Genomic DNA, 18,691 nt, shown 5'->3' with positions numbered 1-18,691 from the left:
TATAATATTATGTAAAATCTACATAAAAAATATTTATTTATTATAAGAAATAATGATTTTCAATGTAATAACATCAAATATTACAATAATAAAAAAAGAATATATAATTAATACAACATTATAAAAAAAAAGTTGAGCTTTTTTTTTCAGCACAAAAGAAATCGCAGTTCTCAGCTCCTTTTCAATCACTAATCGAGATCGATACTTTGTTTTTAAGATAGCTACTGTAGAAAAACCAGCAATAAAAGTTCTAAAGCTTTATTTGTCAACGTAGGAAAATCGTCCATTACTCGTACCCAAAACGTGACAATATTATTTTCGTCTTGAAAATCGACTTTAATGTGCTATCACTAGATAAGTCAATTATCATTTTCTGTTCTGATGTCGTAAGGCTAAAATTATCATATTTTTCAATCATAAAAGGGTTTCTGTCCATTCATACTTGGACATATGATTTAAAGTAAAACGAGAATTGCTTCTATAGACTGGTCAAATAACTAATGATAAGAAATTTACTTTCTTCTATTTCATCAACAAAACAGGTAATTTTAAAAGTGGGAAACATGTTAAGGTTATTATTTTTCAAACATATTATCCACAGTTCCAATTTTTCCATAAATGCAGAAATCTTGTCTTTTTGCGTAAAAGCATGAATTTCAGGCCATTGCATTGATTTATTCAAAGTACTGAATTAACTATGCAAGTTTTACAAGGAGTTTCGTGTCATAAAACAAGTTTTATTCATTTTTTTTATTATCTGTAAGAAAACGAGATGTTTTCGTTCCAGCAAGAGTATGTTGTAGCATTTGTACCCAAAAAATTCGCGGTAATGATTGTGGATTACGTATACCTATTTTGCTGATTCATTTTTTTTACACCCTTTCGACTTTTTTGGTTTGTGTTCGAAAACAATATTTTGGAAACGCTGTATCAAGAGATGCAATACATACACATAAATTATGGAAAAGGCATCAATATGAAATAGAAATAGTATAATAGAAGTAGTAGTAGTAAGTGCAGTGCAAAAAATCGAAAAATAATTGAGATGATTTGGAGACATAGTAAGAATGATGGAAAAAAGAGAAAAGAATTCAAGACGAGCTAAACAAGAAGGAAAAGAAAAAATCAAATGGAGAAGAAATATTACCTCTACACCTTTGGTAGAAGAGATTCCAGATAAGTAAGTATAAATGACTCTCAAAAAACTTTTATTTACTAAGGAGGAAAGAAGTTGGCACAAGAAGAAGAAATAAAAAAGTTCCGAGTAATTCTAACAGGTATTGAAGGAGGATTCAGTTTGAACTAAAAATTAATGTGAAAAAATTGGAGATACGAGTAATGAGAGTAAAGAACAGGACAAAATTGATATATGAAAATAGTTAACACAAATTTTCAATATCAGGGCGTAATGATAAAGAATTAGGAGACAAACGGGAAAGACGAAATAATGACAAAAATAACATACAAACAAAGTAATATATGATCTACTCAAAGAAAGATGAACATATTGAAAAAAATAAAACCCATAAGAATGTATGCCTCAGAAACGATAGATAATAGCTAGGATGATAATTGGAAAAGAGAAGGATAATCGATCGAAAAATAATAAGAATAGTTCTGTCATCAAGTGGCTAGAGCATATATGGAGACAAGGATCAAAAGGGACAAAATGTGGAAGAGCGAGATCAAAATAGTAAGAAAGGAAAAACAAGATACTGGAAGAAATCTACTTTTGTTTTTCACGTCGTTTTTCTTTCTCTCTTCTTCATCACTCTCCATTTCTGAATCTTATAATCTTTTTTGTTTAATCTTCATAAATCCATAGTTAAATGGTCTGTCTCTTTAGCAACCTCTCCTACCGTCCTATCCTATCTGTTTTAAAGTTTCTTTACACTTCATTGTGTCTATGTATCTAGCAGAGTGTTACGAATCCAAGAATGTGCCTCGCAACAGCTGCTACTAATTTGAAGTTTGTTGTTTTCTATAGTATTGTTTTTGAACCTGTCTGACTCTTTGTGTAGAATGTTTTGTTCCTGATTGATCAACAATTTCAGCTTGAAACCTCAATCTCTACGACTCTTGGATGGAAAATATACAGGATTTCGTATTATTTGTTAGCGAGCCATCTGTGAAGATTAAGAATTCTTTATCCTAACGTCCAGCTGGATCTAAATTTTTGCATCCTACTATCGTATCTAGTTATCTTAACTCTTCTTTCTGTCTATTATCCAGGTGCGAAATAAATAACAGAATACTTAACATGTCGCCTCCGTTTATGTCCCGTATATGATTCTCACCACAATTTTATAAAAATTTTGAATTCCTCTGTTCCAAAACGTATGTTATACTATAACGGATTCCTTCACAAGAATCAACCATAAAATCTCGAGACATCGAACAGTGTATGGGAGAACGATAGCATCAAGCTCTATTCCCAAAAGGTGCAAAACAGATTCAGATTGGCTTCGGTAATATAGAGTAAATCGTGTTAGCTGGAATATCAATGAATTTTTTAAAACGTAGGTGAATTGCAGTTGGAGTAAAGCGCATGGTAATATGTTTTATATCATATCGTAGCTGGCATATCGAATCCTCAGGTTCTAACAAGAAGCTCGTTTTATAAATGCATCCCACGTACGCGTCGATTCCGATTTCAATAAATGCACGTTCTATAATAATTGAAATTTTAATCGCGTATCACGAATATTTTTATTTTTCCCACTTACATTTATTTTGGAATGGAATCATTAAATTTCCTCAAATTATATAAAACATTCACACGTATTTTTAAATTATGTGAAATTGATATTTTGCAATACTTGCAGTAACTGGGGAGCTAGAAATTGGAAACCAATAGCAATAAAAAATACAGAGTATCCTATAAGGCTTTGACCAGAATTCATTTGGAAAATTATTTGAACTAAAATATTGACACTTGGTCATACAGTATATTCTTCCACTGCTGTAAAAGTACCTCTTATAGTAATTCGAGGACAACTATTTTTTAACAGTAGTAGTAGTAGTAGTAACTTTCACAATAGTTGATGCTTCAATTGATGTCCACCTTTATTGATATAGCATTAAGATTTTTTTAAGTAAATTTCTTTTACCTTCTGGTATAACTAATCTGATTCAGTTTTTAAATCATCTATAATGGTATATACACATTTTATTTGAGCCGTTATGCCCAATAAATAAACTGTAGATTATCAATTGATTGCTTTAAATCCACGTAGCAGGCGTTCATTAATAAATTTCTCTCTTTATTATTTTTCCATACATAATTGTCGAATTCCATTTAACTTGACGTATTTACCATACTTTATAACTCTTAAAGGAGGTGAACGGCAACTTTTTAAAATTTGAGAAAACTCCTCGTCGTGAGAATCATTTCAAGAATGTTAATATAAATTTTCATCAATGTTGATACCTCATTTTTTTTAAAGGTAATTGGATTTTTTGTAATATTCGGGAATGATAAGATGCGTTATTTAACAACGATTGAATCATCTAGTCTGCTGTATTTAACTACGAGGTGTTTTATTTAAGTTTTTTTATGTTTGAAACTACACTCTAGTAAAGTACGCCGAAGTATTATTTTAGTCATAATTAGGATAAGTACGCAGTTTGTTTTGAATCATGTCCAACTTTAGTACTCAATTTGCTTTATAAATGTCACACACTAATCGTAAAATAATATTTTTAGTTGCATTGTCAACTTTGTTAGTTCTCGTTTAACTAAACTGAACTAAAGGTTATCGGCTTCAAAGGCTGAACATAAACAGTTTAAAGCTACACTGCAAATCACTACTGTCAACAGTCCAAACTAAATTAAGTCTTTTATTTAGACACACGTGTTCTTCGGCGACACTTACAACATTTAAAAGTATTAGTGGGCAAGGAATATACATTGCATTGATGACAGTTGATATCAATTTTAGTGTTATTATATTCCAATTATTCTTGTTTCTCAGCGATGTTTTTTCATATGAAGATTTATAAAAATTTGTTTATCATTTCTAAGTACACCCCGTGGATATCGCCGAATTAGTATAAAAGAAACCTCTACAGCAATACAGCAATATACAGGGTATCTCATTTGTTATTACGTAATATCTTTTTTTAATTTTTTAATGTTAATAAGCAATGTTTCATAAAATTTGATATCACTTCAATAGATATGTCGTTATATATAATAATCATTCCGAGGTATAATCGTTGTGAACACACTGCTACTACTACACCAACACTCACAATTCTAAGATCTAAGATCGACGTCTGATTGTGAATTCTGAAATAAATTAAACGAATTCAAAGTAGATTTTTCCTTGAAAAATTTTAATAATTAACAAATTACATCATAAAATTTACCCTGAGCTAACAAACATCAGTGGGTTCGAGAATAATTAATCGTCGGTAATCAATCACAAAGTTGATGTATATTTTTGTGCAATGCGCTAGAGTAATGTTTTTCTGATAATTTAATGTTCGATATAAAACTTCCGTACGGTCTCTAAATAAACGTGCTCAATCGCTTAAGCGTTTGTCTATAATATATAATCAAAGACAAAGACTTAAAGAAAAGTGGAAACGTCAAAATTTATCTTCCTTTTAAAAACTATCAAAAAAAAACTAATTTTAAAACAGAAGAGACCTAAATTCAAGAACAATTAGTTTTTTTAAAGACAAATGAAAATTTGACTTTCTGATCAGTTGTGGTCTTTTGGTCTTTTTTTACAATATATTACATAATTTAGCACACACTAATTAATTCCCAGACAACGAAGACATAGGTATTAGAAAGCTAGGAAACATATTAGAGTTAGTACATGTTCAATTTTCCACAATCCCACTACGAAAACCAAAACGTTTTTCACAAATAGAGCCGAATTTTTCAAAATTATTCCACAATCTAAAATATATAGAACATATTGGATGCAACTTATTTTCTGTTTTTTTAGTAGCTGGTTTTCTTATGATATGTCTTTGAGTCTCTTACTTTGAGAAGAATATTCTATCTTAGAAATATTCGCGATATTAAATGATTTAATTTCATTATTATTGAAACGAGTGGTGTTAAATCTGCAATATTTGATAGTCAAGGAGGTTATTGAGGTTTCAAAACTTTATCTGAGGACGCTTGGTGATAAATGATTGGCTCCAATTCTTTAGCAGATTTAGCTCAAAAACTGATATTCTGGTAGCATCATCTCCAAGTATTTCTGGTAATAATGTGCAGTCAATGTTATGACAAACAATAATGATTTTGTCAAATAATCTGAATCAGTATTCACCACATAAAACAGTGGTTCATCTATCATAATATTGAGTGAAGGAGTCTGTCTTTAGTAGTTTTGTAAAATTTTCAAACTAATTTTAAGTTCACATGTTGTTTCGCTCATCATATTTAGGGATTTAGAAAGGAAACATGAAGTTATGAATGTGAGTGAAATTTCAACATCTATTACAATAACTTCGTCTTCTTCACCGGCGCCAAAGTTACTTTCTCGAACTACGATTCCAATGTTTCCTGTCTCGAGCAACTGTTGTCCAATTATTTATTCCCAACGTGTTATAGTAATATTACCTTTAAAATAAAGTATATAAGTAATAAAATAAAATAAAGATCCCTCGATTCCTCTCTCTGTGGGCGCTACTCCTCTATATTTAAAAATATATTTTACCAGGAGATAATCGATCCAAGTGCGAAACATATATTCTCTTCATGCAACTTTCTTGTTGAAGGAGAGTTACTGCGAAATAGTGGCTCCAACAAAAAAAATGACTTGAAACCTTTTTTATAAAAAATTTTAACTTCTACATTTTTTGTTTGGACAGTTTTTTCGAATTCCTTTTAATTTTTGAGTTATTCGCGTTTGTATATTTTTTTAAATACTAAAATCCAAAATTTAGATAACCCGTGCCCGTCATTTTGTTTTGCATATTCAATAACCAAAATCCTCTAAGAATCTAGAAAATCAAAAGTGCACAATTTAATTTCGGGTTTAATCTTATTTTACCTGTACTCTATGAAAAGTATGTTAAATAAATTCTCAAAATTATCAATTAAACTCGTAAAGCTGTACCAAAAATTTAAAAAACAAGTTTAATTATTACCTTGACTTTATATTGAACCTCCTTTTATCTATTTGAAATAACGACGTCGATTTATATTAAAAATAGAGTTTTAAGAGAATTAGACGCCTTACAAAATCTTTTAGTCTATTATATTCAGCTCATTAATATTCTCTCATATTTTCATTCATTCAACGTTTTCATTCAACTAATTTTATTTTGAATGAATTGTACATATACTACTTCCAAAAATCAATCTACTTCATGAGATTTGATTGAAGTCGAAACGTATTGTAATGAATTTTCTATTATTTCAGGGCCTTTGTGTTGCAATACTGTTCTGCTTCTGTAATGGAGAGGTAAGTTTTAATAATTTCCATTGACTAACTGTGGAAGTCATTATAAGTTTTTTCTCCAGTCTCGTAATTAGATTTGGAAACAAAAGAAAAGTAATTAATTTTATTATTTGTTCCTGAAATAGCGTTATTAGAATCCGAAGAGGCTATATATGATTCATTTTTTGTAATTGAGTTTGAATATAGTGGATGGTTTTGAGCTCGTTAAACGAACTGTAAAATGAATCCCACCGACAAGAAACAACAACAAAACACATGCCATTATAAATGGCACATAACGGATAATGGATACGAAACACATGCGATTTTGAAAACAGTAAAAAGACCGCTACCTGCACCAAAAGATTCCTGTGCCTAGGAGCGGGTGATCCAAACCACACAGGGGCCACACATTCTCCAAATAATATAATAACATGTAAAAGAAATATTGCCACTATAAACGAGATCCCAATTTATCATTTCGTCGACGGTCGCAGGAATTGGTTCTCTATTCGTTCACTACGTGGAAGGTTTGGCCTTACATCGATACCAAATTTAGCAGGTGCAGAAATTGAAGCCGCAAAATCATCATTTACATCGGTATGTCGCCATGTCGGCTCATGCGTTCTTTCAATCTCTAGTCGTAGTTTCCTAGTTAGCATCTTAGCTTGTCTGGAACTTGCGTGCATTTTTTATTTCCCAATAAGGGATCGATCCCAGCAAGATGAGATTTCAACAACATAGTGATGTATTCCATACAGCGACTGCACTAACTCATAATTAAGCGATGAGTTGATTTAGGGAATAGACCTGTTGGTTATCTCTTAAGGTCTTGGGATTCGGCAAACTCTAGATTATCTCTTGTCAAACCACGTGAAGTTATCCATTTATGTTAATAACACAGGCACAAAAGACGCCATAAAGACCAACATTGTTTATGTTATTTGTGAGCAATGCTCATAAAAGAACGTCCATATTGCGTTTCGTCAAAAGTACCGTATTGGCGATATGGCCGAAATCATTTTTGAATGGTAATACCATGAATCTTTGAGATAAAATTTTTCACAATTTGAAGCCTCTATCAGGATTAAGAAAACACAGTTGAAAAACGTCACCCCTTTATCGATATAATCTCTCACTGCATAAGTACATCAACGACTTGCTTTTTCGACTAATGTATTCTCAATATTTTCCTATATTTTTGTGCAAGCTATAGATTCCATTTTTAATTTTATGTTATACAGGGCTTCCCACGGCGAGTTAAAACTATCTGTATGTGGCAAAATACTTATAGTAAAATCATGAAAATTTCTACGTTTGGGTTTTCGGATACGATCTTTTTAACTAAAATATTGTCAAAGATGTCCAATTTCTGGTTCTACTGGAAGCCGACTGTGACTTTGTTATTTTGAATATAACACCCTGTATATTGATACATTGTTGAAATATACTAAAATTTTAGTTTACTTTTGTCTCAAAACTTTTTCGAAAAATGCATACTTTTTGTAAAAAATATGACCGTTTCAGACCCTTATAAGTTACTTTTTCACGAGTATACCCTCAAATATATGAATATGGTTTCTGTTCGGTTGCTTTTTACAAGGCTAGACGTATTTGAGTCTATGTTGAGAAATTTTTCATTTTATACAGGGTGTGTATAAAAAGTGTTCAAATTTCAACTTCATAAATATCAAATTTCTTCATTTTTTTAAATAGAACTACCCGTTTTTTCTGTTTTAATGCATTCAGGGGAAAATTTGGCAAATTCATATACTTAAACCTAAACCTTACCGTTATCTAGATATTAAATGTATTCTGTAAATTTTTAGAGATACAGGTGTTGTTCTAAATTATATTTTGACCCGTTGATACAAGCACTAAAAAATAAAAAAGGATTTTTTTCATCTAGTCAATGTCTGTAAAAGAATTGTATTTACTAATTCTATCCGACTTTTAGTCGCGTTTAAGATATTTGAGGTCTTAAATTATTATTGTATTTTTTAACAAGTTTTAATTTTTTATGTATACTTTTAGTAGGCTTTGTAATAAATAACACTTATTTAATATGACAAATGTGACAATAACATGTACTTTATTTGCTGCAAAATATCCTACGACCAAACTAGCATAATGCTAAAAGAATTCTCAACAATTTGAAGCTATACGGTTCGTTTGAAGCAAAAGTTAAGGGGTTAAAATAAAATTTTTACCACACACAATTTTTTTAATATCTGGACAAAGGTGAGGTTTAGGTATAGGAATGTATACATGAATTTGCCTCATTTTTTACCCCTGAATGCATTAAAATAGAAAAAATCGGATGTTTTTATTTAAAAAAAAAATAGAGAAATTTTATATTTATAAAGTTAAACTTTGAACACTTCTTATACGCACCCTGTATAAAATGAAAAATTTTTCAACATAGATTCAAATACGTCTGACCTTGCTTAAAGTAACCGAATAGAAATCATTTCCATATCGTTAAGGGTATCCTTAGGGTAAAAAATAATTTATAAGGTTCGGCAACGGTCATATTTTTTACCAAAAAATTAATAACTCAAAAAGTAAGTATTTTTCGAAAAAAATTTTTAGACAAAAATATACCAAAATTTTACGTAGATTTCAAAACTGGATTAATATACAGGATATTCTACTTAAAATAACAAAGTTACACTCCGGTAGAACCGGAAGTCGGTCGTCTTTGGAAATATTTTAGTTAAAAAGATCGTATCTGAAAACCCAAACCTAGAAATTTTCATGATTTCACTATAAATATTTTTTACATGTTTGTGATCTCTACTTCCACTCGTTTTTTTTTAATCACTTTAAACCATGTAAACTGCTCAGTGATTCTTTATGAGAATATTCAGTAGTCAAGATATAAATGATTATACTTCATTTTTCCAGGTTCAAGCTCAGATCAAAAGAAAATGGCGCACAGTACGTTCCTTTAGACCAAGAGCTAATTCGTGCAGTGCAACGACTATGTCGGTACGTAAGGTACTAATACAGAGCTTACTAATACTACTAACCTACTTTTAGTTCAGTAATAGTCATATATTAAAGTCTTTCTTAGATTATAATAATTATATCTGTTGAACTTTATTTCCATCCAGTTCTATCAAAGTATTTGACGATCGTCATTGCACGAGGTACGTAGTTTGACTAATATCAGTTGTCTTTTGTTACTGTTTTGATTATTTTGTAGTACAATCATCATCATATCTATTTTTGTCATTATGTAAACCAAGTGGCGTATTGAAGTTTTCCATATAATCAAATATTTTCTATTAATTTCCAAAACAGATTCATAACATTTATACAGTTGGCAAAACTGGACAAAATACCACCATCAATGACTATAAATTTGAGCAACAAGTCAGAATATTAAAATATATTCAGCTATGACACAAACATTGAATAACTAACTGAATTTAGATGTTTTACATCCTACGAGATATAATAGTTAAAATACTAATAGTTACGTACTGTTGTAAGATAAGGACGAGAAGAGAGACCAACGAAGAGTGATTGCGAATCTGAGAAAGGCAAATATTGAGAAAATTTTTGAGGGTGTCGCTAGAAAAAATAATAGTATACTATCAAATGAAAAAATCGAAAATTTGAGCTTGTTCAATCTATTACAGAAGAACCCAATAGGCTCCCTAATAACAAAACAAGAAGAGTATGGAAAGAAGCTTGTGATTTTAACAAATGCTAAAAAACAATGTTTCAATCATTCTATAATATCTAGGAATATAGTATCACCTATGCGATTCTCTATACTAGGATTATAGTCTAGCCAATCATAAAATTTTCTGCAATGGTCATAGCTAACCAAAGTAGAAGATTTAGCAAGTGCAAGAATTAAAGCCACATTTTATAATAACTATAAGTACAGTATTATAGCAGCTAGTCCTCATTCTAGGATTCTAAATATCATGAAATACTTCGAGTGGAAGTGAATAAGTGAAGATAAACGTTTTGCTTTTCAGGATGAGTGACGAAAAAGATCATTATAGAAAATATCAACAGAATCTCCTACACGATAACTATTTCCAGTTATATAGACATGGGATGTAGCGAATGAGAAATAACATAAAAGAATGCAACTGAGATTATTTGTTGGTACTGTAAGAATACGAGAAGATGAAGTATCTAAAAAAGTATGAAGATATATTACTAAAAAGTGAAACAACCTTTTGTACTTTTGGCAGCTGAAAAGAAAGTAAAACGTTTGTTTGTCTCAAGAGAGAAATTGTAAGGGTTTCTGTCAAAAATTCAGTTTTTTGTTGGGGATCCCCTTATTAGATTTTATTTATTCACTCAACGCTTCCACGGATAGGAAGAACTGAAATATATTTACGAGAAAACTTCGAATTCGTTAAGTTTCAGATATTTTCGCAGAATACATTGATTCAAATAACGTTAAAACAAAACTTCTATAAATTTTAGGAATTACGCTTTCTGCTAAGTTTCAAAGCATCCTTTGAAATACAAACTATTCAAACTAAGTAGACAGAGAAATATACAAGAAATTGGCTAAGTTCATGGATTGAACCGCATTTAGTTGGAATCTTGACTTTTGAACCCATTTTCAAGAGTCTCAATATACCCAGAGGTTTGTTCTTAAATATAAGAGCAGTATTAATATTTTTCCTATAAAGATTGAAATTTTATCAGTTTATACCAAATGGTTTTCATTTATAGATATACAATCAGAAACACAATCAGAACTTGTTTGGATGCTGAGAAAAATTTTGCAGTAATATTCAGCCTACTGGCAATTGATCATTGGAAGTAAATCCTTTAAGTGATGGTTTTGGAAACTATTCATCATCCACTATACAACAACAACTAATATAAAATGCGCTGAGTCAACTAATGTATCGGATATCATTTGTCATATAATTTGTAGACTTTTACCTGTCTAATTTTACTCATTTCACTTGTAATATTTTCAATAGTTCACAATCACAGAAAGAGTATATCCTTAATTCAAAATAACTATAGAAAGGGAATACTGAATGCGAGATCCACCTCCAAAAGAAAAGACGCCATATTTTTCCAAATGGCGATCCACTACTACGTGGAAAAGATCAAAAGGCAATACAGAATGTATTCCATAACTATCTTTACCAAAAGCATTCGATTCTCTAGGTAGTATGAAGTTATGTGTGTGTTCTAAGTACACTTTGTGGCTGTAGTGAAGTCATTGTGGTCTAAATACCAATGTATGAAGGTTATAAGGACAACACAAGGTAGATGAAATGGCCAAAGGAACTGCATCAATAATTTTCGTTAAATCAAAATCTTTCTGTGACAATGCAGAAGCTGTCATTACAAAATTAATGGAAAAAGCTATGAGCTATGCTATAATGAAGTAAACTAAGCCTAGGGTAAACAGTTCAGATCAGAACAACTGCCATATTTAACGGCAGACCTAATAATAAATAGTCAAAACTGTAGTGAGTCTGTTAACAAGACATCGTAAAGTCAATATGCAAATAGGAGTGTAGTTTAAGGATTTGGTTCCGAAAATGACTTCATAAGAATAAAGCAAGAGAATGTCATCTGTATTCAAAGGCAGACAATAAATCTGAAAAGGTCGCAGTGAGTCACAAGTCAACTCCTTAAAATATATTTATCTAAGAAAAATGTTGAAAGTTCTGTCCGCAACATTTACTTTTAAAATGACCAAAGTAATTTAATGTGATGAAGAGGAAAGTGGACACTTGAGCAATAGACTGTAGAGCTCTGTTTAAAATATTAATGAAATAAGACCGTTCAACAATAATAGATTTTTTCTTTAGTTTCCCACATATTTTGTTTTTTTGAAATTCTAAAAAAGAGCTGCCTTTTAAAAAAATGAAATAAGCGAAATCTGGAATCCTTCAAACAAAGATGTTTCAAAGAACATTATTATGGAATTTACTATAATTCTAAAAAGTCTATAACATTCGGGGTGTTTGGATCAATATCTATATTTACTGTACTATGATTCTTAACTGGTTCGCAAGTTGTAACTAGCTATAAATGTTCTCTTGTATGGGCAGTAGTTTATACTCCACGGATTCTTTGCATCCTCTACCCTCCTGATTAAATCTCAGAGACCATTAGCTCCAGTGCCATTTGGCACACGGAAAATGAGGATCTTATCCTGTCTTTTTGGACTTTATGGGGTTATGTGAATCGCTTCATCACGTTGTCTCAATTCAGATTGGTAAGGGGTCATGTAACAGACAGACAACTGAAAATATTTCTAATGATACTAACTTCAATAACTTTTTAGAGAAATATAGCCGGTAGTTTTTTTTTATACAAGTCGACTCAGCTCTTCGTGAATTACCCTATACATACACAATTCAGAGATTAAAGGAATCGTCCACTCTCAAAAATATATAATTTAGAATTTCAAAAGTGTTTAAGCAGGAAGCACATCAAGAAACTAAACTTCCATATTAAAAAAAGGTAATCACATTTTCAGGAGCATATTTATTATCAACTAGTAGAGCACTATTTCAGCTATTTTTCAATATAGCAATCACCAGAATTGGAACACTTGTCTGTAAATGGAATCAAATGTTTTGACTTCACAATATTTGCGGCAAATGGCTGCTCAGCTCCGTTATCATGAAGCGACGATCCTGAATTTCGAGCTGACGCACAAGCTCAACAAAATCTCCTACCGTACTCCTCATCATGGACGTTTTGACGACTTTTTACCTGAACCAGCGATGCATCATCTCCTAAATCATAATATTCGGTCAAAACACTTGACGATGCGCAAAGCTTTACACATTCAGGAGCTTTATCATCTTTCAGATGGCGTGAGATGAATAAGAGATTTTATTTCGGAACCTTGATACGACGAAACCGGCATGACGTAGAAAATGCATAAATGATACGATTAACTTTAAACACTTTAAACACTCGTTACTCTCACTTTCCGGATGTATCTCGTACATTAAACACTTATCATAAATCTGTGTTGAGAATCCGGTTTTCTAAGACTCAAAAATAAATCACATTTCCGGTTTTCTTAGATTGAAATTGAGTATATAAGTTAGTCTGATATTATCATATAATCAATTTCAAAAGAGAATATAAGAAAACTCTGTCAGATTGAGCAATTTGTTTATGGAAGAAAACGTTAGAGAACAAGAGTAACTAACTCGTTCTCAAGTATTGGATTCATTAAACATAATTTAAATTGTAACCCAGCTTACACTCTACGTCTTATTTTAAGTTATATGGGACATGACAAATTCTATCCATTACAACGTGACATGTGAACAGCAAACAAATGTCTTCTCGAATCAAAATGAAATCGAAAGTCAGATTAAAATACTGATAGAAGATTGTCATTTTGTGAAAACTGATAGGACGAAACATTTAGTTTAGTTAGCTCAATTCACGACTAACTCCAATTCAACTTGCTTCCTTCCACAAAAAAACCTAAAAAGGTTGACTATGAAAAATAACACTTATTATAGTGACCGTTGTCGTCGTGTATTCCAAGTCCTTGAGACTAGATCCTATTGGAAGAGGTCTTCATTCCTTCTCATCTCTCCTTACCCATAATAAAAGCATAATTTCTTTCTAAAATATTTTCTAAGCTAACTTTACACAACTCAAGAGTATGGATTGGAACTAAGGTAGGAAGCTGTAGTGTATACACTGAACGAAACGTTTAGTTGTTTATTTCAAACGTTACTTGAACAAATATAATAATAAAATTAATGTTAATTTCTTCCATAGTATCAGACATGCATATAAATTTGAAAACGTAATCGTCTCCTATCTTTGTGCCACTGTAGGAAGTTTAAAAATATGCAAAGCCACGTCACTTATTTTCAAGGGGTCAGTTTATAGGCCGATAAATGAAATGAACCCTTTAGCCAGTGCGGGTACAACCACTAAAATCTTCTCTTAACTACATTTTTAAAATTAACAAATATTCCTTTCAGCTCTTTTGAAAAAAATCTAGATTATCAACTTGTTTCTTTTCGGTTTTCGTAGTCAGAAGAAAATTAAAAAATTAATTGAATTCAATGGGGAGGAAGTAACTTATCTAAGTGGTATAATCCTAAACGTATGATATATATTGAGTATTAAGGTACCTCAAAATTCAAATAGAGAGATTGTAATTCACTCAACGAAGAAATAAATAATGGAGAAAACTTTAAAAAAAATGTTTGAAAGGTCCTTATCAATTTAAAAAAGATATAGTACAAACAAACCAAAGTTACTATTGTATAAAGTATTCCGGGAAACATTAACTTACTCACTGCTCGGCGCTATAGCTCTACAGGACCTTGGTCTCCTTTATCACTCAGCTCCACTTCGTCCAATCCCTGGCCTTCTTTGTCCAATGTTCAATTTTCTTCAACTCTTGTTCATCTAATCACTTTTTTCTGGGAGATACCATTTATAATTTTGTTCTTTCTCTATAGATCTACTTTGTTGCAATTTCTTCACTTCTCTGTATTAATTTAGATTTCATATCTTTTTCTTTGTAATGCTCACTCAACTTTATAATTACTTCAGAGTCTCCCAATATTTTTATTTCTATTGGTCCCTATTTCATTTTTCTTCATACTAGAGACGATTTAAGCAACTAAACCATTAATAAATAGCAACTATTACCTGGCTTTTATCTTTGTTCATGTGTTTCATTAATAAATAATTGAATTAAAATTCAAGCAATATTTCAAAACCATTGCATATGTGGTGACCATACTGGTCCTCTATTACAATATATTTAGTTTCTTATTAACTAAAGGATCCACAGGCTGTGCCCGTTCTTCTAAATCCTTGCAGTTTTCAATAAAACACTTTTCTGTTCTTGAAATTAAGTAAAATGTGAAAATTTTCCAGTTGAGAATTATTCACTCTCAACTAAGTTAAAAATACTAGTAGGCGACAAGTACATCATCCTTTTCCGTGGTAATTCCCAAGTTTGTTGACAGCTTTCTCTGTATTTTATGGCTGTCTAAAAAGTTATTTTAACAAGTTTTATTTTCCCTGGTAATTTGAAAAAGTGAATTGGAATCTCTAAATTATTTCCATCCCCGTAAAGAGACAAATTGCTTGTTAACATGCCCAATTAGAAAAAGTAAAGTTAATATTGTCTAAATATTGATATCATGGTGCAAGTAATTTGAATTTATTCAACTGTAGCGTAACTACTGGAAGTAATCTGAAAGGTTTTGTAGTAAAGGTACTTAGAACTTATATTTGAGGTGGTGATGACGAGGGTGGTGTGTTTTGAAAATTACTTCTTTTCTATTAATAAAACAAAAGGTGTATAGGTTATATTGGATCATTGTTAAAGTTTATTTCTAGTCTTTCGTGCAAGCTTTACCTGCTTAACCGACTTAATCTTTTGCTTCATTATATACTAATATTCTTGGATAAGGGTTCCTTTGTTTGGCACTTCTTTTCATTTTGCAAATCAATATATGCCTGAACTAATACAATAAATGCCTCGCCTCATTTCCAAAATTTATTGAAATTATATTTATTTATTTACAGTATGTTAAATCGACGTACACAACAAACGGCAGAGAAAAAGTATGACTAGGAAATGTGGGTCGCAGAGCTTCACAATGGGTATCTGACAGAAGAGCTTCAGTGATGGCAAAAGCTAATGAAGATACACTAGAAACTGCGGCTGAATGTGTTTAAAATAAAATGAAGCTTATACTTTGTAAATATATATATATATATATATATATATATATATATATATATATATATATATATATATAAAATATATCTGTGAATAAAAAATGCTTGTAATAAGAACTAATTAATTAAAAAATGTGAATTTTTTCAGTAGTTTTTTTTATAAAACACCTTCAAAGTCTTATTTTTTATTGTTTTATAACAAAATACGCATCAATCGTATACTGGTTATTAGCGATTAATTTTTTTCAAATAAAGTGTTTAATCTACAGATATCGACATTGCTTATCTAGACATCAGTGGAAGAATATGTCTATTTGCAGATGACACTAGTTTCTCTTGGAGCAACCCTGATCTGACGGTACTTCATACGACTATATCTAGAGACCTAATCAGCCTTAAATCCTGGTTCGATTCTAATTTTCTCTGACTCAACGTTTCTAAAACTAAATTTTCATCATATAAAAATACATTGCAGCTTCTTTTATTAACCACCATTGACGTCGTTGAATCTGTAAAATTCTTAGGGCTTGTTGTAGACAATTCCTTGAAATGGGAGTTACATATTGCCGTCTCATCTAAAAAATTAATTTCCTCCTGTTTTGCGCTGACATCAGTTTTCCAAGAACTTACTTATCGGTACTCCGATATGCCCTACCCATCTGGGGTACGAGTGGTGCGATTTCAAACTACAAAAGATATTTAGATATTTAGTCATACTAAACAGCAGGGCTCACTGCAGGAACTTCTTTAAAAGATTCTGACTTTTCCTTCCCTATACATCTTTGAATTCGCTTGCCTAAATCGTAAGCAGGCTTCTACAATTTCAGAAAGGACGTTGCACGAATATCCACTTAAGTACACGAAGCACGACCTTTACCTACCTACTCCACGTTTAGAATTGGTTAAGGGCTCAATATTTAACAATACAAAAAAAACACAATCACTTGCCAATTAAAATTAAATCGATATAATCTTTTCCTGCATTTCGCAATAATTTGAGGGCATATTTACTGGAAAGAGCCTTCTACTCTGTAAACGTCTTCTATTCTAATAATAATATTTAATTGCAGGCATGCTGCATACTGGTTTTATTTTTGCTATGGACTTATATACGACTTATTTACTAATTATTACCTATTACTATCCTTACTATTATTGTAAATGTGAAATCGTGGATGTTTGTTACGCTTACCCGCAAAAACTACTTGACGAATCATCATGAAACTTTCTACACATATTTTGGGAGGTACTAGAAGTAACATAGTATACTTTTTATTGAAAAAAAAATATTTTTTACAAAAATAAAAAAAAATTTGTCAACAAATATCAACATTTTGCTACTTCAGTACCATCTAACATACAGTAATGAAGTTCAAACCCTAAATACTATATTATCGACGTACGATATTACCGACGGTTAAATCAATATCTATTTAATCTATACATCCAATTCAATTGACTATAGTTTCAGCTGTTTGGAATTTTTGAGGTTAGGTACAATGGTACCTTCAGTGACTGTCACTGAAAGCGTATGTCTAAAAAATGCCTCGGAAGCGTAAATCTACATTATCTAAAAATTAGTCACGGGCAAGATGTGCAAGGAGAAATGGAAGAATATTTGTCGATGGATACTAGTATACGAAACTAAGTACTTCATATCCTGTCGAGTTTTTAAATTCCCTTGAACTGTCACGTGTACCGTCACATAAACTTCAATTAAAACTAAATGTACCAGTAATGCTGATACGTTATCTAGATGCTTCTCGGCTATGTAATAGAACAAGGCTTCGTATGACAAAATTGGGGCAGAATATACTTGGTGCTACTATTTTAACAGGTGTCGGCGAGGGATAAAGTGTTATCATACCTCGAATTCCTATTATTTCAACTGACCTTCCTTTTCAATTTAAAAGAGTTCAGTTTCCGGTCAAGCGTAGCTTTGCTGTTACTATAAACAAAGCACAAGGGTAGACATTACAGGTAACAGGAGTACATTTAGAAAAGCCATGCTTCTCTCAACTATATATAGCGTGTTCACGTGTATCTAATCCCCGGAATTTACACATATTTGCACCCAAAGAAAAAACTTATAATATAGTCTAGAAAAATATTAATTATTAATTAATACTCAGCATTTTATCTTTTTAATTGTTAGAATTCAAAACTATTTATTTTTGTTACAGGAAAATATATTTTAACATTTGTTATTGTATTTCAATAAAGCATGTTTTGAAACTTCATTGTATGTAGTAATTTTTAAAAATCGATAATACTAAACAAGTCATGAAATGAAGTTATCATATCGATATATTTCTATTATAATGATTTCTGACATTTATTTAATTGATTCGATTCGAGCGAAGCCGCGGGTTAAAGCTAGTCACCCATAATTTTGTCACTCATTGTGGTTTTCTTCTCTATATTGAAATTTCATTTAATTTGTTTTATGTTGATTCATATTTTTTTTATTTTTTTATTTAGAAAAAGTCGTATCAACCGTAAAAGGTATACCCGAACTAAACACTCTCGTAATCGACACGTAGTTTCAACTGTATTAGCAATTTGCTATTTATACTTAAACTAAATAA

The 18,691-nt window shown here is 31.1% G+C and overlaps 1 protein-coding gene across 2 annotated transcripts in view; it reads left to right on the top strand.

Annotated features, from left to right (window-relative positions):
• LOC130452417 (calcitonin gene-related peptide type 1 receptor) overlaps positions 1-16,124 on the top strand; it is a 217,279-nt gene extending 201,155 nt beyond the window's left edge. For both annotated transcript variants that reach the window (XM_056791693.1, XM_056791692.1), the window contains 3 exons: positions 6,393-6,434; positions 9,318-9,401; positions 15,948-16,124. In XM_056791693.1, coding sequence (XP_056647671.1) covers positions 6,393-6,434; positions 9,318-9,401; positions 15,948-15,992 — 171 coding nt within the window. In that variant the 3' untranslated portion in view covers positions 15,993-16,124. The remainder of the gene's footprint in view (positions 1-6,392; positions 6,435-9,317; positions 9,402-15,947) is intronic.
• Positions 16,125-18,691: the final 2,567 nt, after the last annotated feature.

The sequence above is a fragment of the Diorhabda sublineata genome, chromosome 1 (genome assembly GCF_026230105.1).
Source record: "Diorhabda sublineata isolate icDioSubl1.1 chromosome 1, icDioSubl1.1, whole genome shotgun sequence".
In the NCBI taxonomy this organism is placed as follows: domain Eukaryota; kingdom Metazoa; phylum Arthropoda; class Insecta; order Coleoptera; family Chrysomelidae; genus Diorhabda; species Diorhabda sublineata.
The sequence above is the reverse complement of the archived record's forward strand: the minus strand, read 5'-3'. Positions and strand labels throughout refer to the sequence as shown.